We start from the raw sequence: 20,547 nt of genomic DNA on the forward strand, positions 1-20,547 counted from the left end.
AACAAGCAATACGATTATCTAACCCGGAAATCGCATCTATAAATCTCGGAATCTCTTCAAAGAGATGGCGCAGGAGGGAAGGGAGTCTTTTACTCTAAGAAGGCATGTCAAGCTCTCTTTGCTCATAAATACCCAGCTTTCTCATTGCATTTATGGTCTCTCAATTATAATTGGTTTCTGCTCGTAGCGAGCAATTTATAATCCAAAATAGTGTAGTAACTAATCTTCCATTGATCATGGTAACGCAGCTTTGCACTTAATTTTAGAAGTAATATAAATGTCTCATCAAGACATTCGACTGGGCTATTTGTGTCGATTTTCCATTGGAAAGGAAATAGTAGATAATACAAGCGAAAAAGACGTATCCATTTTTGCCAGTCCGTTTATTGTTTGCATTTGACCATGTATTGGATGCAGATCATTATTATTATCTTTATTATTGTTATTATGACAAGATTTGGTTCCTTTTGCTTGTTTGTTTGCTCAATTTTGTAAACAGGTACAAGGGATGATGATGATGATAGTGACGACGATAGCAATTCACATGGGTAGACAGGCATACAAGTGGCCATAAACGGTGACGATGATTGGCATATTTTCCACAAACAATGACAACCATACAAAAGTCCAAACTTTTTTGATGTCTCCAATGTAGCTTTCTTTCGAAGGGAAAGGAAATGATGATCCAACAGGGAATGCCGTCACAGATGGAGTTACCTCTCCAGACAAAATTGCTCATAACAATAGGCTTAATCATTCCTACTATTATGCATTGAGTTGATCGGCTGCGCAGGTTCCTGCAGTAATGGTCAGGATTCTTGAGTTTGCTTAATTCGGCTTCCGACCAATCAAGAGATACGTAGTCATATTATCCTTGCCTTTAACGAAGATGGACCCCCGCTTTTCAAAGTCGTACCATTCCTTGAGGATCTCCATGCTTTTCTCAGAGACTTGAATACGACCTTCAACACCAGTGCTCTCCATCCGGGAGGCAATATTCACGGCATCGCCCCAAATGTCATAGTACAATTTGGTGGTACCAATGACTCCGGCCGTGATGTCTCCAAAATTGAATCCAATCCGAAGAATGAGATCGAACTCAATGAGGGATTGGTTGAACTCATTCACCGAGTTTTGCAATTCCAACACGAATTCCATAAGCTCATGCAAGTGTTGGTAATTGTGAGTATTCTCCTTGCGGATGTACGGGTTCACTCCAGAAGCAGCCATGAACGTTGATCCGATCGTTTTGATCTTCTCCACATTTCTGAACTCATGTCTGTCTAGGATCTCGTCAAAATCACTGATGAGCTCGTTGAGGACCCGTAGATACTCCTTGCCACCCATGTAAGATTCGTCATAGAGCTCGTTGAAATTGACCAAGCTCGCAAAGATCACTCCAATATCCAAGTGGTTCTCAGAGTACTCTTGCATGGTTTTCTTTAATTGATCTGACACATACTTGGGGATGATGTTATGCAGAAGCCAATCTGCTTGGTTCTTGAGATTTTGAATGGCCTTGCGATCTTTGGCCGAGAGTAACGAGCAATGGAAGCTCAAGCGGTAGCTGATCTCAAATTCACGATTGAGAAGCCAAACTAAGGCTATCAGATAGATCAGACAGACAATGGTCTCCATGAATAGGGTAGAGTGAAGATGGTCACATTTGATTAGTTGGAACCCGTCAGTCACCACAAAAGACGTAGTTGAGTTCTCCAGGTTGACGGAAGCTGCCCTATTGCCCGGATTCTCACAAGGGCAGACTAAGGGTGAGGAGAGCAGGATAAAGAGTAATGCCAGAAGGGAAGCCAAGGAGCTCTTCACCCAATTGTTCAATGCGGTTAAATTGCTGAAATGAATCACTCCGAAGAAGAAAAGCTGCAGATAGAGCTCCCTCTCACCCTTCCCATCTAAAAACGAGCAATTAAAATTCGCAAACACTGACAAAATTGGAAGAGCCAGGAGAATGAGTCCGAACACGTGGGACGCATACCAGCCTCGGCACCAACTGTAGATTCGACTGAGTGTGGTCCTTCGTTTGCTTGTATGCCAGAGGTGCTTAAAGCACATGACGACGACGGCCAAGTGATACAGGGCGGATGCGATGAAGTAGAGGAGCCAGATCACATTGAATGGGTAATGTAGGAAGCATGCAATGGCCACCGTTAAGAGGAGCACCCCCGAGACGAGAATGTCGAAGAATGCGTTGAAAGTGGCCGAGGCCAGGGTTCGGTGCTCTCCGTCGCGGATGAATCGATTGGGTTTCCACGCCGTGCGCCTGTAATCCCGCTCCATATGCGGGTCTTCAAAACATAACGAAAATGACTTCAATGGAGGCCGGGAAAAATATGAATGGTGGCCTCCATCCTCACGAACGCACAACATCATGGCTTGGTCGGATTGGTGACGGAGAGAGGCCATGCTTTGCGCACTATGCAGTTTGGATCCCCCTTCCCGGCCCAAACCTGAATGACCTTCATTGTCCGATGAGGAACCGTGGATGGATAATCCAGCGCTGCTAAGTAATTCTCGACCATCTGTTGCGCTGGCCAGGACACCTGGAACGAATGAAAAGGATGGGGATATGACCAATTGTCTACGTACATGAGCTCATGCACTCTAATTCGGGTTGAGAATGTCTTCGGACAAACTCGAGATCTGTCTTATTTACAATATCCGGGCTCACGTATTCGGGAAGCGTTGACTTACGTCGTACATAAATACATAAGTCACGTGGGTGACCTACAGAGCAGTAAGGGTATTGGTACCCACTAACAAATCGAACACCTCTCGTTTTTTCTTATTTGGATAGAAAAGCCAATCGAAACTTTTGCAATTCCAAATTATTGTCTTTGGATTAGAAATACTTCAATTAGTGGTTTTAAAATGAACGTTCTTAATTGTGTTTAACTGAATTGAATTTTTGTTCAGATTGTAAAAGAGAGTTGAAACTGCAACAGCAAAAGCACAGTTCTTGCAGAAAAGCATTCTGAAACAAGGGTAAAAGAGTGAGTGCAAACAGCGTTGTCATTTTCAAGAATGTCCGTTGGTAGTAGGGTTGGCGGACTTGTGCTTTTCAGTATTAAAGATACATCATTACATTAAAACCAATCCAGGGGTGTGAGTCTAGTTATCCATCAACCATTGCTTTTTATAGATCTTGGAAGCTGATCACAAACGTCGGAGCTGGTGTTGGGTAGTAGTGGGAAACAAGAAGTAAAAGGTAGGTTTAGAACAGGCTTTGAGTGAGATGCACAAGAAGTGGTTGTGATGTTTAATTTTTAGTAGCTCAGAAGTGTTTAGTCGGACGTAAAAGTACTATTCTTACTACTTGAACGTAAAGCCATTGCCGGAACGCTAAGTGAGCGACGGCGGGTTTGAAGGGCTAGTGGATGAGGGAACTGAGGAGGTTCTTCAGGCTGCCACCCAGCACTTTTGGGTGTGGACGAGCTTGGCCACCCTTCACTCAAGAGGGGCGAGGTAAAGGACAATAACCCTGCACTTTGCGGGGGAGAAGATGACAGTGGGGAGGGTTGTAACTGCTCTGTGAGAGAAATTGTCAACGGAGATATCCGGCGATTAAGATACTGACCATTTTCAGCGAAGGATCCCTGAAAAGGAGAATGAAATAGCTTTACCCAAATCCCTCGTCCAATCAATATCTAGCTAATATTGTTTACCTCGGAATTGGCCTGGGCGCCGGGAGTGGATGCTTCAGTTCCGTTTCCGGGAATGTCATTCGAGCCAGAGTTATTATTCTTGACAAAATGCTGATTGGCCATGGTGGTTGTGACGGCGGTGGTCTTGGTGATCCCAATGGGGGAGTAGCTCACATAAGTGACGATAGCTGCCGCTAAAAGTGTCAAAAATTAACACGGGGGTCAAACAACATGAAGATCTACCAATTAACAAAAAGAGTTGCCTTACGTTCTTTTATAGTTACGGTAGGACTATTAACTCTGGGTGAGTTGGCATGATCTGCAGACCGGCTGGTGGTCATTTGAGAAAGCATTTTCCGACCACTTTTGAAGCTCAGACGCTTGAGGCTGGATCGGTGGCCTTCCCAAACGCTCTTACCATTGTCTACTGACACCGAGATTGGTGCATGCCCAGAATTGACCGAAGGCTGACCGGTACCCGAGAGCGAGGGGATGCTGGCCAGTCCACGACCGGATCGGTTGGAATTGGCCGACCCTGGACCATGACCCGGTAAGGAGGGCATTGATTGAGTCACAACATTTCCCTGCAAAAAAGACAGACATCACATTTTGCTATTACAAACAAAAAACTAATGCCATCTGATTTATTAAGAAAAGCATATTTCTTGATACTTCAGGCAGCTCCAACTCTTCTTTTTGAATTATTATGTGCTATTATCATTCCATTTTCTCCCGGCTCTCATTAGGTAAGGAATTATACTTGCTTCCAGGGAAGAATTGTATTGCTAAGCGAAAGTGTCAAGTTTCTGAAAATTCGTCAAGTACACCAAAACAAGGATCTTTTTTTTTACTTGTCCTTTTGACAAGGGGCTCCATTTAACTTTTCTTTTTAAAGGGACTCTTTTTTCCTCACCGTGGCATCTGTCTGCGTTATTGCTGGCAAGAGGAAGGTAGCCGGGGTGCTTGAGGTCCTACGAGCCATTCGTGTATCCAAAGGGACGAAATTGGGCGACGCTCGGCCAGTGATAAAGTAGGTTTTCATATCTGGAAGTAAGAAGAAAGGCCGATGTATGATTTGAATGGAATACAGTTTAAGGTACAAAAGATTGCGTTAAGAGGTTGCTGAGCCCAATATTGGACAGCCCTGGCCAATATCGTTCGTGTCTGGCTTTTATCCAATCTGGTGCACGCAAAGACCAACAGCTTTGATGACATAATGTACAAGATCTTAATTAATTTTCCATCAAAGGCCATTACATGGAACATTTTCTAACCGGATACGTGTTTGACGGTCTTTTTAACATAAGGCAAATAAATTGATGTCTTTAAAATCAAAAACAACCTCTCTCGCTCTGTCTGACTCACATGGACTGCATTTATTGTTTATCAGCATATTGCTGTGGAATGTTCGTATGATAAGCAATCATTTGGCCAAAGCATCGTCACCATCGTCATCTTCATCATCATCATCATCATCATCACCCTCAGTTCCAAATCGATTACGTTCTTATCATGACAGTGAGTGAGTCTGACTTCTTGGACCTTCTGGCCACGCTTTACAAATCTTTGGGGAAGTCATTTGTCCAGACGAAAAGGACGATTTCTTTGCTCAGTAATGTCCCTCTACGTTTCACGAAGTGGACAATTTCTATTCTCGGACCTTCAAGGCTGTGACAATCAAACGCAACCTTCATCATACAAATGACTTCCTTCATATTGGACACAGATTCTGACGGGAGCGGCTCCATCGATTGGAACGAGTTTGTCAGATTTCAAGGACGCAGTCAAGATATCCTGGACGAATTCTGGACCATGGATCTTGCAGAGTTAAGATCCGAGTTCCAAATGCTTGACATCAATCATGATGGCAAGATTACGAGGCAGGAGTTCTTACAAGTAAGGCCTTTCCCTTCGAACTAGAGCCCTCTACTCCGAACCAACTACCAAATAGAATCCAAATAAGTCCCAACTACTTACTGAACATAAAAATACTCCTGGGAATCCCTCAATGAACATTGCTATACCGTACGTAGAAGAGGTATCTCATGGTTAAAATAATTCCATTTTCGAGAACTCGTAATGCTCAAGCTACCAAATATCTACTGAAAATAGCACAGACATTCACTCGGCTGAACATTTTTTTTCTTGCCAAGCTTCATTTTCATAATCTAATTCGACGCTGAATTTAAACGAGAAGATTGGGACTGTTGTTTGACTCAGTTTGATATTGCGTCTTGAACAAACTGGTAAGACAACAGCCTAGTGTTTAAATTCAGATAGCTCAAAGATACAGACAGTCTCATCCAGAAATTGATTTGGGGCTTAGTGTATATGGAACTGATGCTGTTGTAGTGATTATTGAAATGTACCTCCGCCCACACCCGGATCCCTAATATTGGTCCTGTCAGAACAAAGTGGCATAGAATAGACGGACAAATTGCATTGGATGTGGACACACGGCAACCAAGCATGCCATTTCGTATTATAAGCGAGTCCAATTACATCCCCATAAGCCTACAGAGTAATCCCTCAAGTTTGTCTTTCAAGGCCCATCAAGTCGTAATTGGGAATATAATCCCGATCCCCGACATTCGAGCATTTGTCACTCCCTGGATTTGGTAGTGTATCAATTGGGGTCTCCGATCTCCACATCCATTGTGCGACACCTGATCTGGATTAAACACGGCCAAAAAGTGGGAATCACCCTCCACGGATCGGCGAGAAACTTGTTTTGTCATTCAAAATTATTGAACCGAAAACAGTCGTCAAAGAATCGAGATCGGTTGAACAAAGGCCTCTCTCTGTTCGTCTTTCAGGTTATGAGGAAGCTCTATCACATCAGGTAAGCTTTCCGCTAACAACGTCTATCAAAGAGGCTCGGAACAATGGCCACCAAAATGAAGAGAGGGTGTTCGATCTATTCTTTAGCACGAGCAAAGGATTGGAAGACTTCAAGGCCATCGTGGAAAAAATCAAAATCGAGATGAGTCTGACTGATCCCGTCTCAGATTTGACAACAGGATACGGTTCGGATCCCAAGGAGAGGTTTGTCCGACAAATGATGGAGAGATTCCGAGCGGCGGACGTGGATCAGAATGGCCAAATCACATTCGCAGGTAAGAAGAACAATGCCAATGAATGGAAAGGTTCTTGAAAGGGTAATAGACAAAAGGCAGTCAAAAAAGGTTGTCTCTTGATTAGCAGACTTCGATTTTTTTTCTAATTGATATGGAGCATCCATTTTGTAACGAATTTGAAAATTTATTTCTTCAGGATGAAAAGTTACCAACCAGTTTAAAACAAAGTCAGAAACTTTTAGCTTTGCCTTGAGAGCAAAACAATGACAGCAAGAGAACATTCGTTAATTGTCAAATGACCAAAGCCTTGTAAATGCAGATTTAGCAAAGAACGTAGTATTGCATAACGTATTGCGTACGGACTTAATTTCCAGACTACAAGCCATCCACGGTCATTTTTAGGCTCGTTATTATATTTAAAATTCAAATTGAAGTATGATAATCAGCCGAAAAAAGAGTTGCCCATACAATGTTCAAACAAAACCAGTTAGTTCGTGTTTACCAGCTTGCTAAATTCAACAATACGAATTAGAAATCTCGAGGGAGGGTACAATACAAGGTGATAATTCCACCAGAATGTTTATTTCAGTTCCTCGCTTAGCATCCTTTTAATCTGTACCATTCATGGATTGCCGAAATTAGCCCTCTCCTGACGTTATGGTCTATTAATAAGTACCTGCTAGAGTACAAATGCCGTGGATATGCGCTTACATGGAACTTGAATGACCTTTAACTCGTTTTGGTTTTGCTCTACCCACTCAATTAGAATTCATCCGCCATGAATGGACCATGAATGAGTCTCTCAATTCCAATTCAAAGGCCTGCAACCTAAAAAGTCTTCGACGAGAGTTCCAGCAATTGGACTTGGACGGAAATGGAAAGGTTTCGGAACAAGAGTTCAAGATGATTATCGCTAGAGTGTACGACAACATGGCCAAATAATGGTACACTGAACAATAAACAATAAAAGTCAACAAACATCTTACCTTTGACGGGTTCTCCTTCTTGAACAAAGTATTCCTCTTTGAGGAACTCGTAGGTTTTCTCCGAGATGTGAACCATGCCCGGCTTGCCCGTGGACTCCATTTTGTTGGCCAAACTCACATCATTAGACCACACGTCAAATTTGAAACGTCGCTTGCCCACGATTCCACAGAGGACGGTGCCCGTATGGATGCCCACCCGCATATTCACGGACTCGTGACAATCCTCATCAAAGTCCTTGATGGCCGATATCATGGCCAAACCCATTTCCACACAATTCAAGGCATGATTGGGCTTGGGTTCAGGACAGCCTGGGTCACAAAGGAAAACATGAATGAGGTTTGGCGGTGAGCCATTTGAAATCTCCCGCACAAAAAGTGGCTTCTCATCAAACAGAATATGAAGCTCTCTTGGGGGGTGGGTGCCACTACCCCTTGTAGGCTCATTCACTGTACTGTGAGGCTTTTCTTGATGCTTAAGTGAGGGTCTTCGAGTCTATTTAGAGAGCACATTTGTCGCCACTGGGATCGCCTGGAGGCAAATGTGGTAAGGTCATGATGACAAGAAGGCCTATCTCCTAATAATATCCTTTTGACTATGGGCCTAGTTTGTGGGGGGCTATGCCACTCTTGACGAGGAAAGGTTTCCACAAGCCAAGTCCTTCATTTTCTGAAAACAATGATGTTACTCTTGGCACAGCCTCCTCTAAACTTCTACTAGGGTGCAGCCAAAACTATTTGTGAGAAAATAAGATCAAGTGCGATCGGTGGACTATATTTGACACGGAAGATGGATTTTCAAGGGTCTTTGGAAATTGAATAGAAACAGAGAAAAAAGCTAAGAGGATCGAGACCTTTTCGTAATCAAGGTCGATATGTTTTTAACCTACCTGATACGCAATAGTAGCAGTCTCCGAGGGTGGAAATTTTCTCGCATCCGCACTTATTGCAAAGGAAATCAAACCGACCAAAAAGGTCATTGAGTAGACCAACGAGCTGTGAGGCAGTCTTATTGGAGCTCATCTTGGTGAAGCCCACAATATCAGCAAAGAGAATACTGGAAAACATTAAGAACATTGAAAGAGATGAATTTACACTTGATTTTTCCATGAGCCTACACAAGTTGGTTGGCCTTACCTGACGTTTTCCATGGCGTTCATGTTGAAGGGTCTAAAAATGGTCCGAATATCGCCCTGGTTCGACGAGCGGGGAGACGAGATCTTCCGAACCATGGAACCGCTTTCCGAGATGTCCAGGTCATCCTCAAGGTCATCAACATCCTCAGTGTGGCCTTCACGCATGAGCCAATCGGCAACTTGAGGGGGCATCACCGAGTGGATCATCTTCTCTTTGAGTCCCTTCTCAGTGACCAATTGCTTTTTGACCATGAGAGATTGGCCTACCTTCATGAACGTGTCCCTCATTCGGACCTAAAAAAAGTCATAAACATGAGGATAGAATCTTGGTCGGAACGGTGAATTAGAAATTGAACATTTTATAAACGGGTAAAAAATGCGAAATAAAGAGAATTGGCTTTCTAGGATAGACTATTCGTGAATAAGGCAAGCGTTTGGTCAGACTTGACAGGTTTTTTGGTGATTAAGGAAAGGCCATGACGAGTTATTGCAAATTTCTTATTTTCAGGCACTGAGGTTCTCCACTTTCGACAAAAATAGTACAGGGGATTACTTCTCTTATAGCGGCTACAAACGCTCGTGGAAAAATTACAGGATTTAGAGCATTTCAACCTTTCATTAATCTTTCAGGAGAAAAATAATCAACCCATTGAATTAAAGGAATTTTCACATTAAGTGAACATTTCGACTTTTTGGATGGGTCTAATCACAAGAGTTGAACACAGTTAGAGCTCGACCATTCACACTGTTTGTTAATCGCCTTTGTAGGATATCTTGATAGAAACACCTACTAACGAAATGCAAGTTTTGGTCAAAAATGCACAACTTTTCATACATTTGTAATCATTTGATGTACATATCTAGATTATTTTTTTTCCTCTGACAAGAATCAGTAATATCAGATAAATCCTTGTTAATCTTGAACATCATCAAATAAATTATTTTTTCATTTCTTTTCGGGGTGAAAAATTGTCAACAAGAACTCTGCTGTTTTCGTCATTTTTCATGTCGAAACCCTCGATTCTGGTAAAGGTATATACGTACTTGGCTCGGTAGAGCGACCTTTGAGATAGAAACGACGTAACCGACATGTCGTGTGCTACTCAAGTAGACGTACTCCGTTGAAGAGGGACTGAGTGCCATATTTTAGGCGTAAATCAACTTTACGTTTGAGTAGACTAAACAATAGTGCTGAAGCGAGTCCGGCAAAAGACTCGAGTCTTTTACTATAGTCAGTTCTAGCAAAAAGACTTGTCTTGCGAAATTATGAGAAAAATGAACAAATTTGCTTGACGAGTCCGGACTCGAATCCTTTCTAAAAGACACGAGTCCGGACTCGAGTCCTTTTTAATAGCCTCGAGTCCGGCCAATTTCTCCAGAATGGAGTAATAGACTCGAGTGCACTCGGACTCGAGTCCGGACTCGCCCCAGCACTACTAAACAACGTAAAGGTAATAAAATGATCAAAAATTCAGTTGAGTGTATTTGAATTCAATATTGATAGGGTCGGTCGACATCTGCCTCAGCAATACAAGATTTGCCTTTTGATGCTTTTTTTTTCTTTCATCCAATCATGTCGTGCCTGTCTGAGAGCGTGAGAGAGGTGTCAAAGCCACAACTTTTTGACTGGAAATTAGGCAAAATACCTCTCATTGATGGAACAAGGAAGTGTCGGTGAATAAAAATGGGTTAATTCTTCCTCCTATTCAGCCCCATGGGTTTTACTACCATAAATAGGTGCTTTCAATTTCTGTTGGATGAACTGATTAAGCTAGAACCATAAGAGCCATCTAAGCTGAGCACTATGGAGAACTTGAAATACCAAAGTGGTTTTTTTTCTCATTGAATTAACGTTCAGCTAATTGATTATGAATTACGTTTTGAATAAAAACTTCAACTTCAAATTTGAACGTTGAAATGAGTTGGGAGCTAAATGTGAATCTTGCTTTATATCTACACACGTCTTATTTTATAAAGAACGCAATGGAATGTTTCAAATGAAAGCTATTGATTCTCCTCCTGAGCCCCTCTTTCCACGTGGCAGGCGTTTTAGGTCATTTTCGATTACCCCTCCATTCAAGGTTTTTTTCTTGAACAATGTACCCGCCTTACCTGGTTAGTTATTAGCGAATGGGTGCCTATCACATGGATGCATATATGAAGGAGGATATTGACCACGAGCGTTGCATCAGAGGCCGTCCTCTCGGGTAATTTGTAACACAGGAACGTTTCAAAGAGAACGGAGTAGGTGACCCCGATAAGGACAATCCCGTACAATGGCAATGGTACGGCTGTGTACAACAGGAGCATTATGGCTAAGTAGAGGGCGTAGAGTCCGGCCGGAGAAATATCATTCTCCGGCGAGTTGCTACTTTTCACGTTGGTTGTGGCCAAGATGGAAATGGCACACACCAGGAAACTCAGGGCTATGGAGATCTTGAAAGTGTGTTTTGCAAACATGGGTGAAGTGGACAGGAATAGGACGAATACTACGAGACAGCAAGTGGCGAGACTCAGACCTGGAAATGAAGGAGGAGGATCGTCAGTGGTTTTTTTAAGTATATTTTGGGGGGCCGTCATGGAAGGTGAGATTAAATTCGACATTTTTATACGGTATGACGGCACATGTGATAACGTTGATCACTGTAGTTTTCTTTTGACATTTCGCCTCTTTTACAATTCACATTTTCCCAAGTAAAGTTTGCTCTCCTCGAATTATGATGATACTTCACTTTTGCATCTGTCAACTTAAGTTTGGCATCTAAAAATCACACCTCAAGCAAACAAAGGTACTAAATTCCTTCCTTAATCAAGCTCAGGACATATTACTCCATGTTGGTGGAATGGAAACGCAAACTTAGTCACCCTGCTCAATTTCATCTTGCTTTGCAAGCAAGTGGTTTTCCTTTTCATGCTTAAAAACTTCAGATATTCTGGTGACACTGTTGATTCAGAATCAAACATCCGGGGTTAACACTTGCTTACCCAAGAAGGTGGGCCAGTGTTTGGTCCTCATACAAGGGAAATACACAGCCATAAGGAGGGACAGGACCAGCAGGTATGTCAGGCCGAATTGGAAGCGCCGTGTTGTCCGGGGAAGGGTCGACGTCCAGTATTGGTCCTCAAGGATCCGTGAATCGAATTGGGGATGCCACCAATTGGGACTGGCGCGCTCAAAGAGGAGCGGCCAACACGAGGTGGACCGGTAATAATGACTAACGGTTGAGGTTCTTTTGGCTTGCCGATGTTTTTGTTGTTGTTGCTTTTGTTGTTGCTGTTGTTGTTGCATTGGTCCGCCTGGAATAGCCCCTAAACCTGATTGGTCCTTGGGGGAATTCAGCGGCGACTTGACAATTTGGGGTAGCTTGGAGGCATTGGGCGTGAACGGGACCGTCTCCGACCCATTGTCGTCGCCCTTGCCGTGTTTGGTTAGATTGGCCATGTTCGGATTGTCCTCTGACTGATCAAACGTCTCCTGAGGAGTAGCCGGGATGAGCTCGATTGCTTCCAAACAAGCTTTCGGATTGATGCTCCTCAGATCGTCACTTGGATTATTATTACTGGGACGGAAATTGGGCGGTTGCGTCTGGAATTGGACCTGGTGCATGATACGTGGGCCCTCGTCCACTTTCTCCTTGATTTCAGTATGTTATTGTGTTTGAAACGGGATGTACTTATTGGCAGTCGGAGGACATTTTTATTTTCAGCCCCGCGTCCACTAGAATGTTATCGTCAATGTCAATTGCGCCCAGAGAACGGAAACGAGTTCTTCAAAAAGAGGATCGGATCAAGTGGTGAATATGTAGTGCGTGAGTGTGTTTAGGAAGATTCTTGCTCCTTCTCTTTCTCTTCTTGGATTCAAAGTTAAACAAGCCGAATTCACTGGAGGGATGAATGAGTCAGACTCTTGTATATACTCGTCCTTGTCCCCGTCTTCTAGTTCTTCTTCCTCTTCTGTTATTCCAATCCCCATGAGCAAGGTTAATTTGTCGAGAAATAGATAACCCCAACAGATAGAATATCAAGAAGATAGAGGGAAGGTGTTGCTGGTGTTGGTAGCGGAGATGACCTCGGCGGTGTCGGCACGAACAGCAGCAATATTGACGTACTCTCTGCGTTTATACATGTACGCCCTATTGCCGATTGCCAAGGCTCGTTTTTGCTCAAGGCCAAATTAATTGATGACAAACTCTGAATCACGAAAGCGCAAACACTAGCGCGTCCAAAAGACCTCGTTGCCCGCTCTTGCCTAGCCACTTGAAGGGCAATTGGCAGGAATGCTCCCGGAAATAGGCCCTTGACCAGTTCAAGGCATTATATGTTCCAAGGTCTTTGGCACAATCTTGATCATCTTGATGGGAGCGGCTCGAGGAGGTTTTCATAAGACCTCTTGCACAACAACACTAGTAATAACAACCACCTTTGGGCACAGCTTGCAACGGAAGAGGGTCCAAGGAGAAACCAAAGTTGCATGTTCCTCACTTCATCAAAGCCCCCCACCGTAAGGTTTGGGGACTCATTCGGATATCTATCCTCCCCTTCAAAGGTAGTCGCCTTGTTTCACTAATGTGGAGAGAAACTCAACTGTTTCTATAGCTTCTTCCTCTTAATAGAAAGGCCACTTCAAAGCCCTCCGCCGTTCCTTTGGTTCTCCACCCATGCCGCCATGCCTAGTTGGCCTCCATTCACAGATATCCTCAGTAAGACCGCACTAGCGAGCACTAAGAGAAACACAGAGAGAAAGAGAAGGCCTTTCACGTCAACCCAACCACCTCGGTCCTTCAATCAGGGTCCCTCCTTGTCCTTCATGCCACCGTGCCGCACCTTTAACGCGTCCAAGAGAGCACGCGGCAACCCTGACAGGCACTCACGGGAGAAGACGAAGGCAAGAGAGGGAGAGAGAAAGAGAGCAAGGTCTGACCTTCAGTCCCTCTTTTGTCCCTGATCGAGAAGCCTTTTCTTCAGATGGAAATGCTGAGAGCGCTGGGGAGTCGTGGCGATGTCTTCTCATTCACTTTCGCTCTTCTTCTATCCACGCTCTCCCCGATTCTCCCGTTCTCGCTCTCTCAAGGGGCGAGTCAGTTTGAAAAATGAGAAGGTGATGTGTAGCAATTTTTGGCAGAATTATTTATTTGACAAACTGGACTCCTCTCTGATGAGCCTCTAGTTTGTCACTTCAGTCTGGAATAGACAATAGAAATATTTTTGGTGCTCAATTTGGTTTTAGTAGGCTGACGTGTTTCCTATTGACTTTTGAACCGTTCCAACAAATGTAACTGTCGTTGGAGAGTACGCACCAGGAAAACCCCAAGGATAAAGCCACAAAACGAAACTTTTTGGGTCCAATCGTTAATCTCTAACCAAAAGCAAAACAAACAAATTGCTTTTTACTGCTCTTCTATTTGTTTATTATTATTCCAGACTACCCCAACCTTATGATGATAATTGACATTCGATAGGTCCAATTTAGCCAGTTGAAAGAGAATTGTTCCAAAATGCAATGACATCTGGGAACCAGGGTCGTCAATATCAAAGAAACAATAGACATTGGCCCCTTGGTATTGACACGACCCAAAGAGCGGGAAATCCGAACCTACTTGTGCGATCTCGAGATCTCGACTTTTGAGTTTGCATCGCAACCCAATGATACTTGTATGTTCTCAAGATCGAGATAGGATCGTGTGCAAACTTATTCCATTGCATGCCTTTAAAGGGTCGACCAAATAAGGTACTGGTATGATACCATGTACTAAAAATACCCCTCCGACTCTGTCTGAATGGTGTCCAATTTTTACTCACTTCTTGGTGAAGAGCCTCGAGTGCCCTATTGTCGAGGACGATGGTGGTGCTGGCCATGGTTGCAGCTCCAGGATCCAATTTCAGCCGCTTCGTCGTTAGAAATGAAGAACACTTTGAAGAGCTCTTCCAACTCGCCAATGAGGGAATCCAATTCAAGTTTTCTACCCTGTTCCTAGCTTCTTCTCTCAGTCACTCACAGACTCACTGGCTCACTCTCCTATGCAGCATGTATGCTACTCACCTATGGGATGCGAGTGACAAGGCCCTTCTCTGACGATCAAGCTTCAAGCTGTGTTTGTGTATGTAGTACTGTAGTATGCATGAATGTTATTCTATGGTCTTGCGAACTACACACAACAAGTTCAAAAAAGCAGGAGGAGGAGTTGAATGTTCTTCTTCTCCAGATATTCCTTGGTGTCCCTCTTCTCCTCCTCTTCTTCTGCTACTTCTTCGCCTTGTTCTTCCCTCTCCACCTACTCAATCTCGGTGACTCCAAGATGATCTCCCAATACTCGTTCGACAACTACTTCTTTAGTTCTATGATTCTTCTTCAGCGCCGGTGGAGAACCTGAAGGAGGACCCTTGTGCTTCTTGCATGTGTGTGTGTGTACCTATAAAGCGAGGCTTTGATGAATTCAGAGTGTGCTGGTACTTGACATTAGGGCAATCAGGGTGATTTACATTCATACATCAAAAAAGCAACGTCCTCTCTGATAAGGATTGGATCTAGGTCGACTTAATTTACTTAGGGTGTCAGCCTTGGTGTCCAAGTACGAACGTAGAAGTAGCAAACATGGTGTGGGATCAAATCATAGTTCGAAGGTCCCGGTCTTCTTTTATCTAATATAAGTCATTTGTGAAGAGCAGGAAACGACAATGATGTTGTGGCAATTAACGGGATAAACATGTTTTTGAAACGGGCTTTGAAAATAATCCCTCTTCTACATCCAATGCTGCGCCAATCATTAGCAGATAACGTTGAATTTGCCTTGCAACTTAAATAATCTTAATGATTTCGAGAAGCGCTTCCACGTTTCAATGCATGCCTTCGTAAGTTGATCTGTCTTTGCCGAATAGGAATTTGAAAGTACCATCAGTCCATTAATATGATATCTATATTTGAGTGCAAAAGTGACTCAGAATAGAACTGGATGACTGGATTTTGTCTCCCTCGAGTTGAGTGGGCCCATGAATTGAAGATAGGATCCTTCGACAATGTGGTCTACCTCTATGCTCTGATAATATCTTTGAAAAGAACAGGTTAAGCAGAAAACATAGGTCTGTCAGCTTTTCGTGGTCACCTCTCCATCAAATCAATCTTCTCTCTCGAATTTGGGCCTGCGTAGGCCTAGTAAAAGAACATGTGAGAGCGCCGCCCGAAACAATATGACACGATCGAGCTTGAATGAAAACAGGCGGGAAGGTAACGAAGATTTAAATGTTTTTTTTGTGTGTATTCCAAAGTTCTAGTTCGGTTGGATATCTTTTAGAATACTTCGCATTACATTTACGGGCACTGAATCAATGAATCATGGAGGCGATCGGATCGGCTCTCATACTTTGAAGATCTAGTCTTGAATCCACATCTTCATCCAATTCACCAACAAGAGCAATGTTGTCTCCTCTCACGATGTGCAGCCCCAGAACAACCTAAAATCAACTTTTGTATTTATCTTATGCAAGCTTTGTCTCAGAACACTTTTTAGTAGCCCTACTCTTTCAACCCCTTGGGCCGGTGAGTAAATCCTCTCATGAGTGTCGTCCAAAATGAGATTGATAGTTTGATCGAATCCTTTCAGGGTTCCAATGAAATTGCGGCCATCAGCCGTGATGATGGAGACCATTCTGTTCACAAAGCTCTCCAAGGCTGATCCCATCTTGATAGATTCTCTTCGGGTGTGGGTCTGAAAAAATCAATCAAACTGACTTAAACACATCCGGCAACAACGTATCATATAATAACCAGAGAAATTATATATTTATTAAGCCTTAATGCGAGTTCATTTGCCGAAGCGTTGTTCACATTTACTAAATGCCCGTAGAACTTGGACCAATTCGGATTGTTGAATCCCATGATGACTTGAAATCGAATGCATCTCGGTGAGCCTCGTTTGCCAAGGAAGGAAGCCCATATTGCTCTGTAAGCTCCCAAAGCGGATCATGAGATCCGGATCGGGTAATCCATGATTGGCTTGGAGTGACGAATCCAAAAGATCCTCATTGATATCCTGCACAGCCAAATCACCTCGGGCACACCTCTCGGCCAACATTTGTGCTGTGCGGACGATATCGGTACGCCCATCAGTCTGATCCAAGAGAGCGATTTGAACATCGGCTCCTTGGGACAGACCATTCATACCGTTTCTTTGACCCTCGCGATTCAAATGCCACTTGATCTTGAGACCTTTGTCCTTCAACAGACCTTCCAAGGCTTGGTAAATTTCTCGTGGATTGGCTTTGATAGTTCCTTGGGTGTCAAACAGACTGAAGCATGGAATACCAATGTCAATGGCCCAATTCAAGACATGGGCCATATCCAGATAAGACACGTCCTCCTCCAGAGATACCAATGCCAAATGTGAGGGTAACTTAGGCCATTGTAATTCATTATAACTGAGAGTCTTCTTGTCCTCAAATAACCGCCGCAATCGCTTGAGCACGGCTTTGGATTTTAAGTGGGCGAACAGGCAGTAATCGAAGAGAACGTGGAGCAAAGCCAATATCATGGGAAGGATCATCTTGGAGATGGTATTCACGCAGCTTTGTAAGGCTTTCATGGATCAAACTTTGAGGCAACTCATTGAAATATTTGTGTACCCACGGACAGATATACAGATAGTCAGATAGTTTCCTGACGCCGCAACGTTGTTTTTTTCGTCAGCTGACAACAGCAACATCTGACGTCATGATAAAGTAGCAAAAGTCATGGCTCGTAGTGCTAGTGATTTATTCGAAGGTAGAATTATGAATCTATGATTAAAAGCGGTTTTAGTGACATTGAATCGTTGGTTTAGTCAAAATCGTTCTCTTCAAAGAGAGAATCGGCGTCACCAAATTCTGAATCGGATTCGTCGGATGCGTGAAAAGCCTCAAACCTTTGATCAATCACCAAGGCTAAAATTTCGCCCACGGTCTGCGGAGCCCGTTGCGGGTCTTTTTTCTCCTTGGCCTCGTCAATTTTGACCTATGAAAAGACAGATGATTTAAGTTCAGTGTTAACCTAAACTCCAGCAAAAGGGAAAAGGGATCAGCTTGGTTCTAGTTCGTCGGCTCAACTCTATGAACTAGCTAACAAACTATATAAAGATGACTTCCAAAATACCAAATTAAGCATTTTGCCTAAGGTCAAGATTTTCCGTTTAAGTCAAAATGACGCGAAACTTCTGAGAAACTATTTTCGAATTATTCTTCAAGCTTTAAAGAAAAGGAGACGAAAAAACATGTTATTGATAAGTATGAGTTGGAATGAAACATGCAGTACCTTGCGAAGTTGCTTGCCTTGGCGAATTTGTTGCAATAGGTCAGTTCTCTCATCAACAGGCGTTGATACAGGTATTACCTATAGCACATAAAGTTTGTAATAAAAATACGTTTGAGAAGTAAAAATGCTATTTTTTCATCCACCTTCTTTAATTGTTTGCCCTCTTGAATTTGCTGCAAAAGCAAACTTTGACAAGAGCCTGATTTTTCCTTATTGCTGGGAGGCAATCTCAAAGAAGAACCGTTTGGTAAAGGAGGTGCCATGGGCGTGTTCAAATTAGAATTAAGAGGTGCTGAAGGTGGAGGAGGCGGCGGCGGAGGAGGCGGGGGCGCTGGGTCAGAAATGCCGAGACTCTGAACCGTTGGAATTGCTATGGGTTCATTTTCCTCAAAGCTATCATCGTCTAGTCCAGGTGGAGGAGGAGGCAAGTCTACGAAGTCCAGACTAGGCGTGGGAAGATCCTCGTTCAAAAGTTCTTCCGGAGGAGGTGGGAAGAAAAGGCTCTCTCTATTGGAAGCTTCCATTTCAGATATAGGAATTGCATTTTGTTTCAACCCCATGTCAATTGCGATGGGTTCGGATATTCTTATCGATCTCTTCTTCATTGATTTCTTGCTCTTTTTCGCAATTTTCCCGTCTGCCGCGTCCACCGATTCATAAATATGCTCCGTTTCATAGTCAGGCACTTGATTGGAGGACTCAAGATCCTTTGGAGGGTCATTGATGGTGATATTTCCTGCCAAGGCCTCTTTTCTTCGAATTTCTTCCTGTATGTGGTGGGACCAGAAAATCTGTCAATTGATTTTTGTCGGAACATCTTAAAACACATCGTGCGTAATCTTACGGCTCTGATCTCAATTTTTCTTATTTTGATGTTTCTCCGCCCGATTTTGGAGCCTTCCTTGCGAGTTTTCCTGTTCCTTTGACGTTCCATTTTCTCTTTGGTGAACTCCTCGAACTTTTGTTGCGACCAAACTTCAAAGAACATCTTTGGATCGGAATAGAACTTGATGCAATCCTTGGCGTCATCCCTAAGGCAGAGAGCATCATGAAGCAATCAGTGAGATATTCTTCTTGGACTGAGTAATCCTACCGAAAATGCTGGAGATCGCAGAGTCTCGGAATCGGCTCGCATTGCTTGTACAAATCCTCAACCGCCTTTGGACGGGACTGAGCAGAAAAGAAGTTATTTTCTAATGTAACCGCCGAATGCCATGCCTCTTCTTTTCCGGAGAATTGAATGTGATTGATCAAGTCATCAGGCCTGTTGGCCCCGAACTCCGACAAAAACGAAGGATTTTTTTCAGTGTCCTGAAAACATAGAGTGAATGCTTTAGAACGGGCCTTATGGGCAGAGATTGGGCTTATTGCAGTATATGATCATAAATCAGCGTAATCGAGATCATTTATCCTGTCATCCTTTGACTACAAGAAATTTTATATCTCATTTTTACTCTTAAAATTGCATAGATTGGAAAAAAGTTGCCAAAGAAATGGATTTTAATAACGCACATATGAATTTTGCTTCAGCAACTGACATGACTACCGTCGCAAACACTTTTTGTACCTAAAGGTAAAATCGGTAGGTTATCAATTATTCAGCAATAACAATTTCCTTTCATGGTGGTCGTAAGGCTATAATCTCGGCTTTATAAATCTAAATCAAAGTGGAGTAAAAACCCACTGTCTTTCACCAAAGACAATTCTGACATTTCATTATTCAAAAGAGCACACATTCCCTTACCTCAACCTTCTTTTGAATAGTCTCCACTCGTTTGGTCAGACAGCCTATTCTCTGAACCAATAGATCACCCTCGACCGTCAATGGGCCTGGAAATCATAATCAAGGTGAAACATAATCCTAAATTACCGCACAAACCCTAATCAACCAATTAATCTCCAGGACAACCATACCAAATACGGTCTTGGAATGGTGGCTGAGACTAGAGAGTTGGCGGATGATGTTGACTAGCATCCGATTGCACGCCTGTTCATGTGAATCCATCAAAGGATCCACTTCCACATTTTCAGGGAGGACCAGCTTCCTGCCCACTGACGTGGGTTCGATTCGCCTTAAATACAGAGGCATAATGCCGTGGCACCCCTTCCTTGACACTTGATTACTTCGAAAGCTCGAAATGAGCTGGAAAACAGTCTATGAAGGGATGATATGGACGTATTCTCGTCTGTGGTGATACTGAGCGTCATTTTTCTGCTGATAAAAGCTCTCGGGAGGAAGTGGAGGGACATGAGTTCTCTAATGATTAGACTTCAAAATCTCCTCCCTCTTGCACCTCAAACGCAATGTTCAAGACTTCAGCAGCTAGATGCTAGCTATGCTGTTGTATATTTTACACAAGAACATATCAGGCATTGGTCTACATGAATCTTAACTGGCAAATACTCCAATGC

At 43.2% G+C, this 20,547-nt stretch overlaps 5 protein-coding genes across 8 annotated transcripts; 1 reads left to right on the top strand and 4 right to left on the bottom strand.

Annotated features, from left to right (window-relative positions):
• Positions 1 to 364: 364 nt before the first annotated feature.
• Positions 365 to 13,038, bottom strand: LOC131878300 (adenylate cyclase type 9-like). 2 transcript variants are annotated; one of them, XM_059224234.1, is made up of 10 exons: positions 11,841 to 13,038; positions 10,968 to 11,374; positions 8,857 to 9,149; positions 8,610 to 8,776; positions 7,723 to 8,031; positions 4,573 to 4,703; positions 3,928 to 4,243; positions 3,681 to 3,853; positions 3,329 to 3,611; positions 365 to 2,558 (listed from the first exon to the last, which is right to left on the bottom strand). In XM_059224234.1, the coding sequence occupies exons 1-10, from the start codon at positions 12,460 to 12,462 to the stop codon at positions 829 to 831; spliced, it is 4,431 nt and encodes a 1,476-aa protein (XP_059080217.1). In that variant the 5' UTR covers positions 12,463 to 13,038; the 3' UTR covers positions 365 to 828. The 2 variants fall into 2 exon arrangements, with proteins under 2 accessions (XP_059080217.1, XP_059080218.1); XM_059224235.1 differs by having other exon boundaries at positions 3,593 to 3,611; positions 11,841 to 12,603.
• LOC131878308 (squidulin-like) lies at positions 5,081 to 7,730 on the top strand. 3 transcript variants are annotated; one of them, XM_059224248.1, is made up of 5 exons: positions 5,081 to 5,228; positions 5,385 to 5,555; positions 6,476 to 6,501; positions 6,588 to 6,775; positions 7,326 to 7,496. In XM_059224248.1, the coding sequence occupies exons 1-5, from the start codon at positions 5,172 to 5,174 to the stop codon at positions 7,346 to 7,348; spliced, it is 465 nt and encodes a 154-aa protein (XP_059080231.1). In that variant the 5' UTR covers positions 5,081 to 5,171; the 3' UTR covers positions 7,349 to 7,496. The 3 variants fall into 3 exon arrangements, with proteins under 3 accessions (XP_059080231.1, XP_059080229.1, XP_059080230.1); XM_059224246.1 differs by lacking the exon at positions 7,326 to 7,496 and adding an exon at positions 7,503 to 7,730 and having other exon boundaries at positions 5,083 to 5,228; XM_059224247.1 differs by lacking the exon at positions 7,326 to 7,496 and adding an exon at positions 7,503 to 7,730 and having other exon boundaries at positions 5,145 to 5,177; positions 5,379 to 5,555.
• Positions 13,039 to 16,078: 3,040 nt separating the features above from the next.
• LOC131878309 (U6 snRNA-associated Sm-like protein LSm8) lies at positions 16,079 to 16,676 on the bottom strand. The gene is made up of 2 exons (XM_059224249.1): positions 16,370 to 16,676; positions 16,079 to 16,304 (listed from the first exon to the last, which is right to left on the bottom strand). The coding sequence occupies exons 1-2, from the start codon at positions 16,529 to 16,531 to the stop codon at positions 16,176 to 16,178; spliced, it is 291 nt and encodes a 96-aa protein (XP_059080232.1). The 5' UTR covers positions 16,532 to 16,676; the 3' UTR covers positions 16,079 to 16,175.
• LOC131878307 (dehydrodolichyl diphosphate synthase complex subunit nus1-like) lies at positions 16,558 to 17,531 on the bottom strand. The gene has a single exon (XM_059224245.1). The coding sequence runs from the start codon at positions 17,429 to 17,431 to the stop codon at positions 16,655 to 16,657; it is 777 nt and encodes a 258-aa protein (XP_059080228.1). The 5' UTR covers positions 17,432 to 17,531; the 3' UTR covers positions 16,558 to 16,654.
• Positions 17,532 to 17,587: 56 nt separating this feature from the next.
• On the bottom strand, positions 17,588 to 20,464 carry LOC131878305 (actin-binding protein WASF2-like). Its single transcript, XM_059224240.1, has 7 exons — positions 20,050 to 20,464; positions 19,880 to 19,965; positions 19,229 to 19,446; positions 18,980 to 19,166; positions 18,279 to 18,902; positions 18,136 to 18,213; positions 17,588 to 17,838 (listed from the first exon to the last, which is right to left on the bottom strand). Exons 1-7 carry the CDS (start codon positions 20,222 to 20,224, stop codon positions 17,665 to 17,667), a joined length of 1,542 nt encoding a protein of 513 aa, XP_059080223.1. The 5' UTR covers positions 20,225 to 20,464; the 3' UTR covers positions 17,588 to 17,664.
• Between the last annotated feature and the right edge of the window lie 83 nt (positions 20,465 to 20,547).

The sequence above is a fragment of the Tigriopus californicus genome, chromosome 3, assembly GCF_007210705.1.
Source record: "Tigriopus californicus strain San Diego chromosome 3, Tcal_SD_v2.1, whole genome shotgun sequence".
Classification (NCBI taxonomy): Eukaryota; Metazoa; Arthropoda; class Copepoda; order Harpacticoida; family Harpacticidae; genus Tigriopus; species Tigriopus californicus.

What these genes read in the sequence shown, in the direction of transcription:
- LOC131878308 (XM_059224246.1), top strand. Translation starts at nt 5,172, where the DNA reads ATGACAGTGAGTGAGTCTGACTTCTTGGACCTTCTGGCCACGCTTTAC. An exon ending in CCACGCTTTACAAATCTTTG is followed by an intron (nt 5,229 to 5,384) that starts GGGAAGTCATTT and finishes ATATTGGACACA; the next exon opens with GATTCTGACGGGAGCGGCTC. An exon ending in TGGCCAAATCACATTCGCAG is followed by an intron (nt 6,776 to 7,502) that starts GTAAGAAGAACA and finishes CCACTCAATTAG; the next exon opens with AATTCATCCGCCATGAATGG.
- LOC131878300 (XM_059224234.1), bottom strand. Translation starts at nt 12,462, where the DNA reads ATGCACCAGGTCCAATTCCAGACGCAACCGCCCAATTTCCGTCCCAGT. An exon ending in AGAAGGAGAACCCGTCAAAG is followed by an intron (nt 4,704 to 7,722) that starts GTAAGATGTTTG and finishes TCTTACTTCCAG; the next exon opens with ATATGAAAACCTACTTTATC. An exon ending in TAACGCAGACAGATGCCACG is followed by an intron (nt 4,244 to 4,572) that starts GTGAGGAAAAAA and finishes TCTTTTTTGCAG; the next exon opens with GGAAATGTTGTGACTCAATC.
- LOC131878309 (XM_059224249.1), bottom strand. Translation starts at nt 16,531, where the DNA reads ATGGGATCAGCCTTGGAGAGCTTTGTGAACAGAATGGTCTCCATCATC. An exon ending in CGGCCCAAGGGGTTGAAAGA is followed by an intron (nt 16,305 to 16,369) that starts GTAGGGCTACTA and finishes AGTTGATTTTAG; the next exon opens with GTTGTTCTGGGGCTGCACAT.
- LOC131878307 (XM_059224245.1), bottom strand. Translation starts at nt 17,431, where the DNA reads ATGAAAGCCTTACAAAGCTGCGTGAATACCATCTCCAAGATGATCCTT.
- LOC131878305 (XM_059224240.1), bottom strand. Translation starts at nt 20,224, where the DNA reads ATGCCTCTGTATTTAAGGCGAATCGAACCCACGTCAGTGGGCAGGAAG. An exon ending in AGGGCAAACAATTAAAGAAG is followed by an intron (nt 18,214 to 18,278) that starts GTGGATGAAAAA and finishes TATGTGCTATAG; the next exon opens with GTAATACCTGTATCAACGCC. An exon ending in AAGGCAAGCAACTTCGCAAG is followed by an intron (nt 17,839 to 18,135) that starts GTACTGCATGTT and finishes GTCTTTTCATAG; the next exon opens with GTCAAAATTGACGAGGCCAA.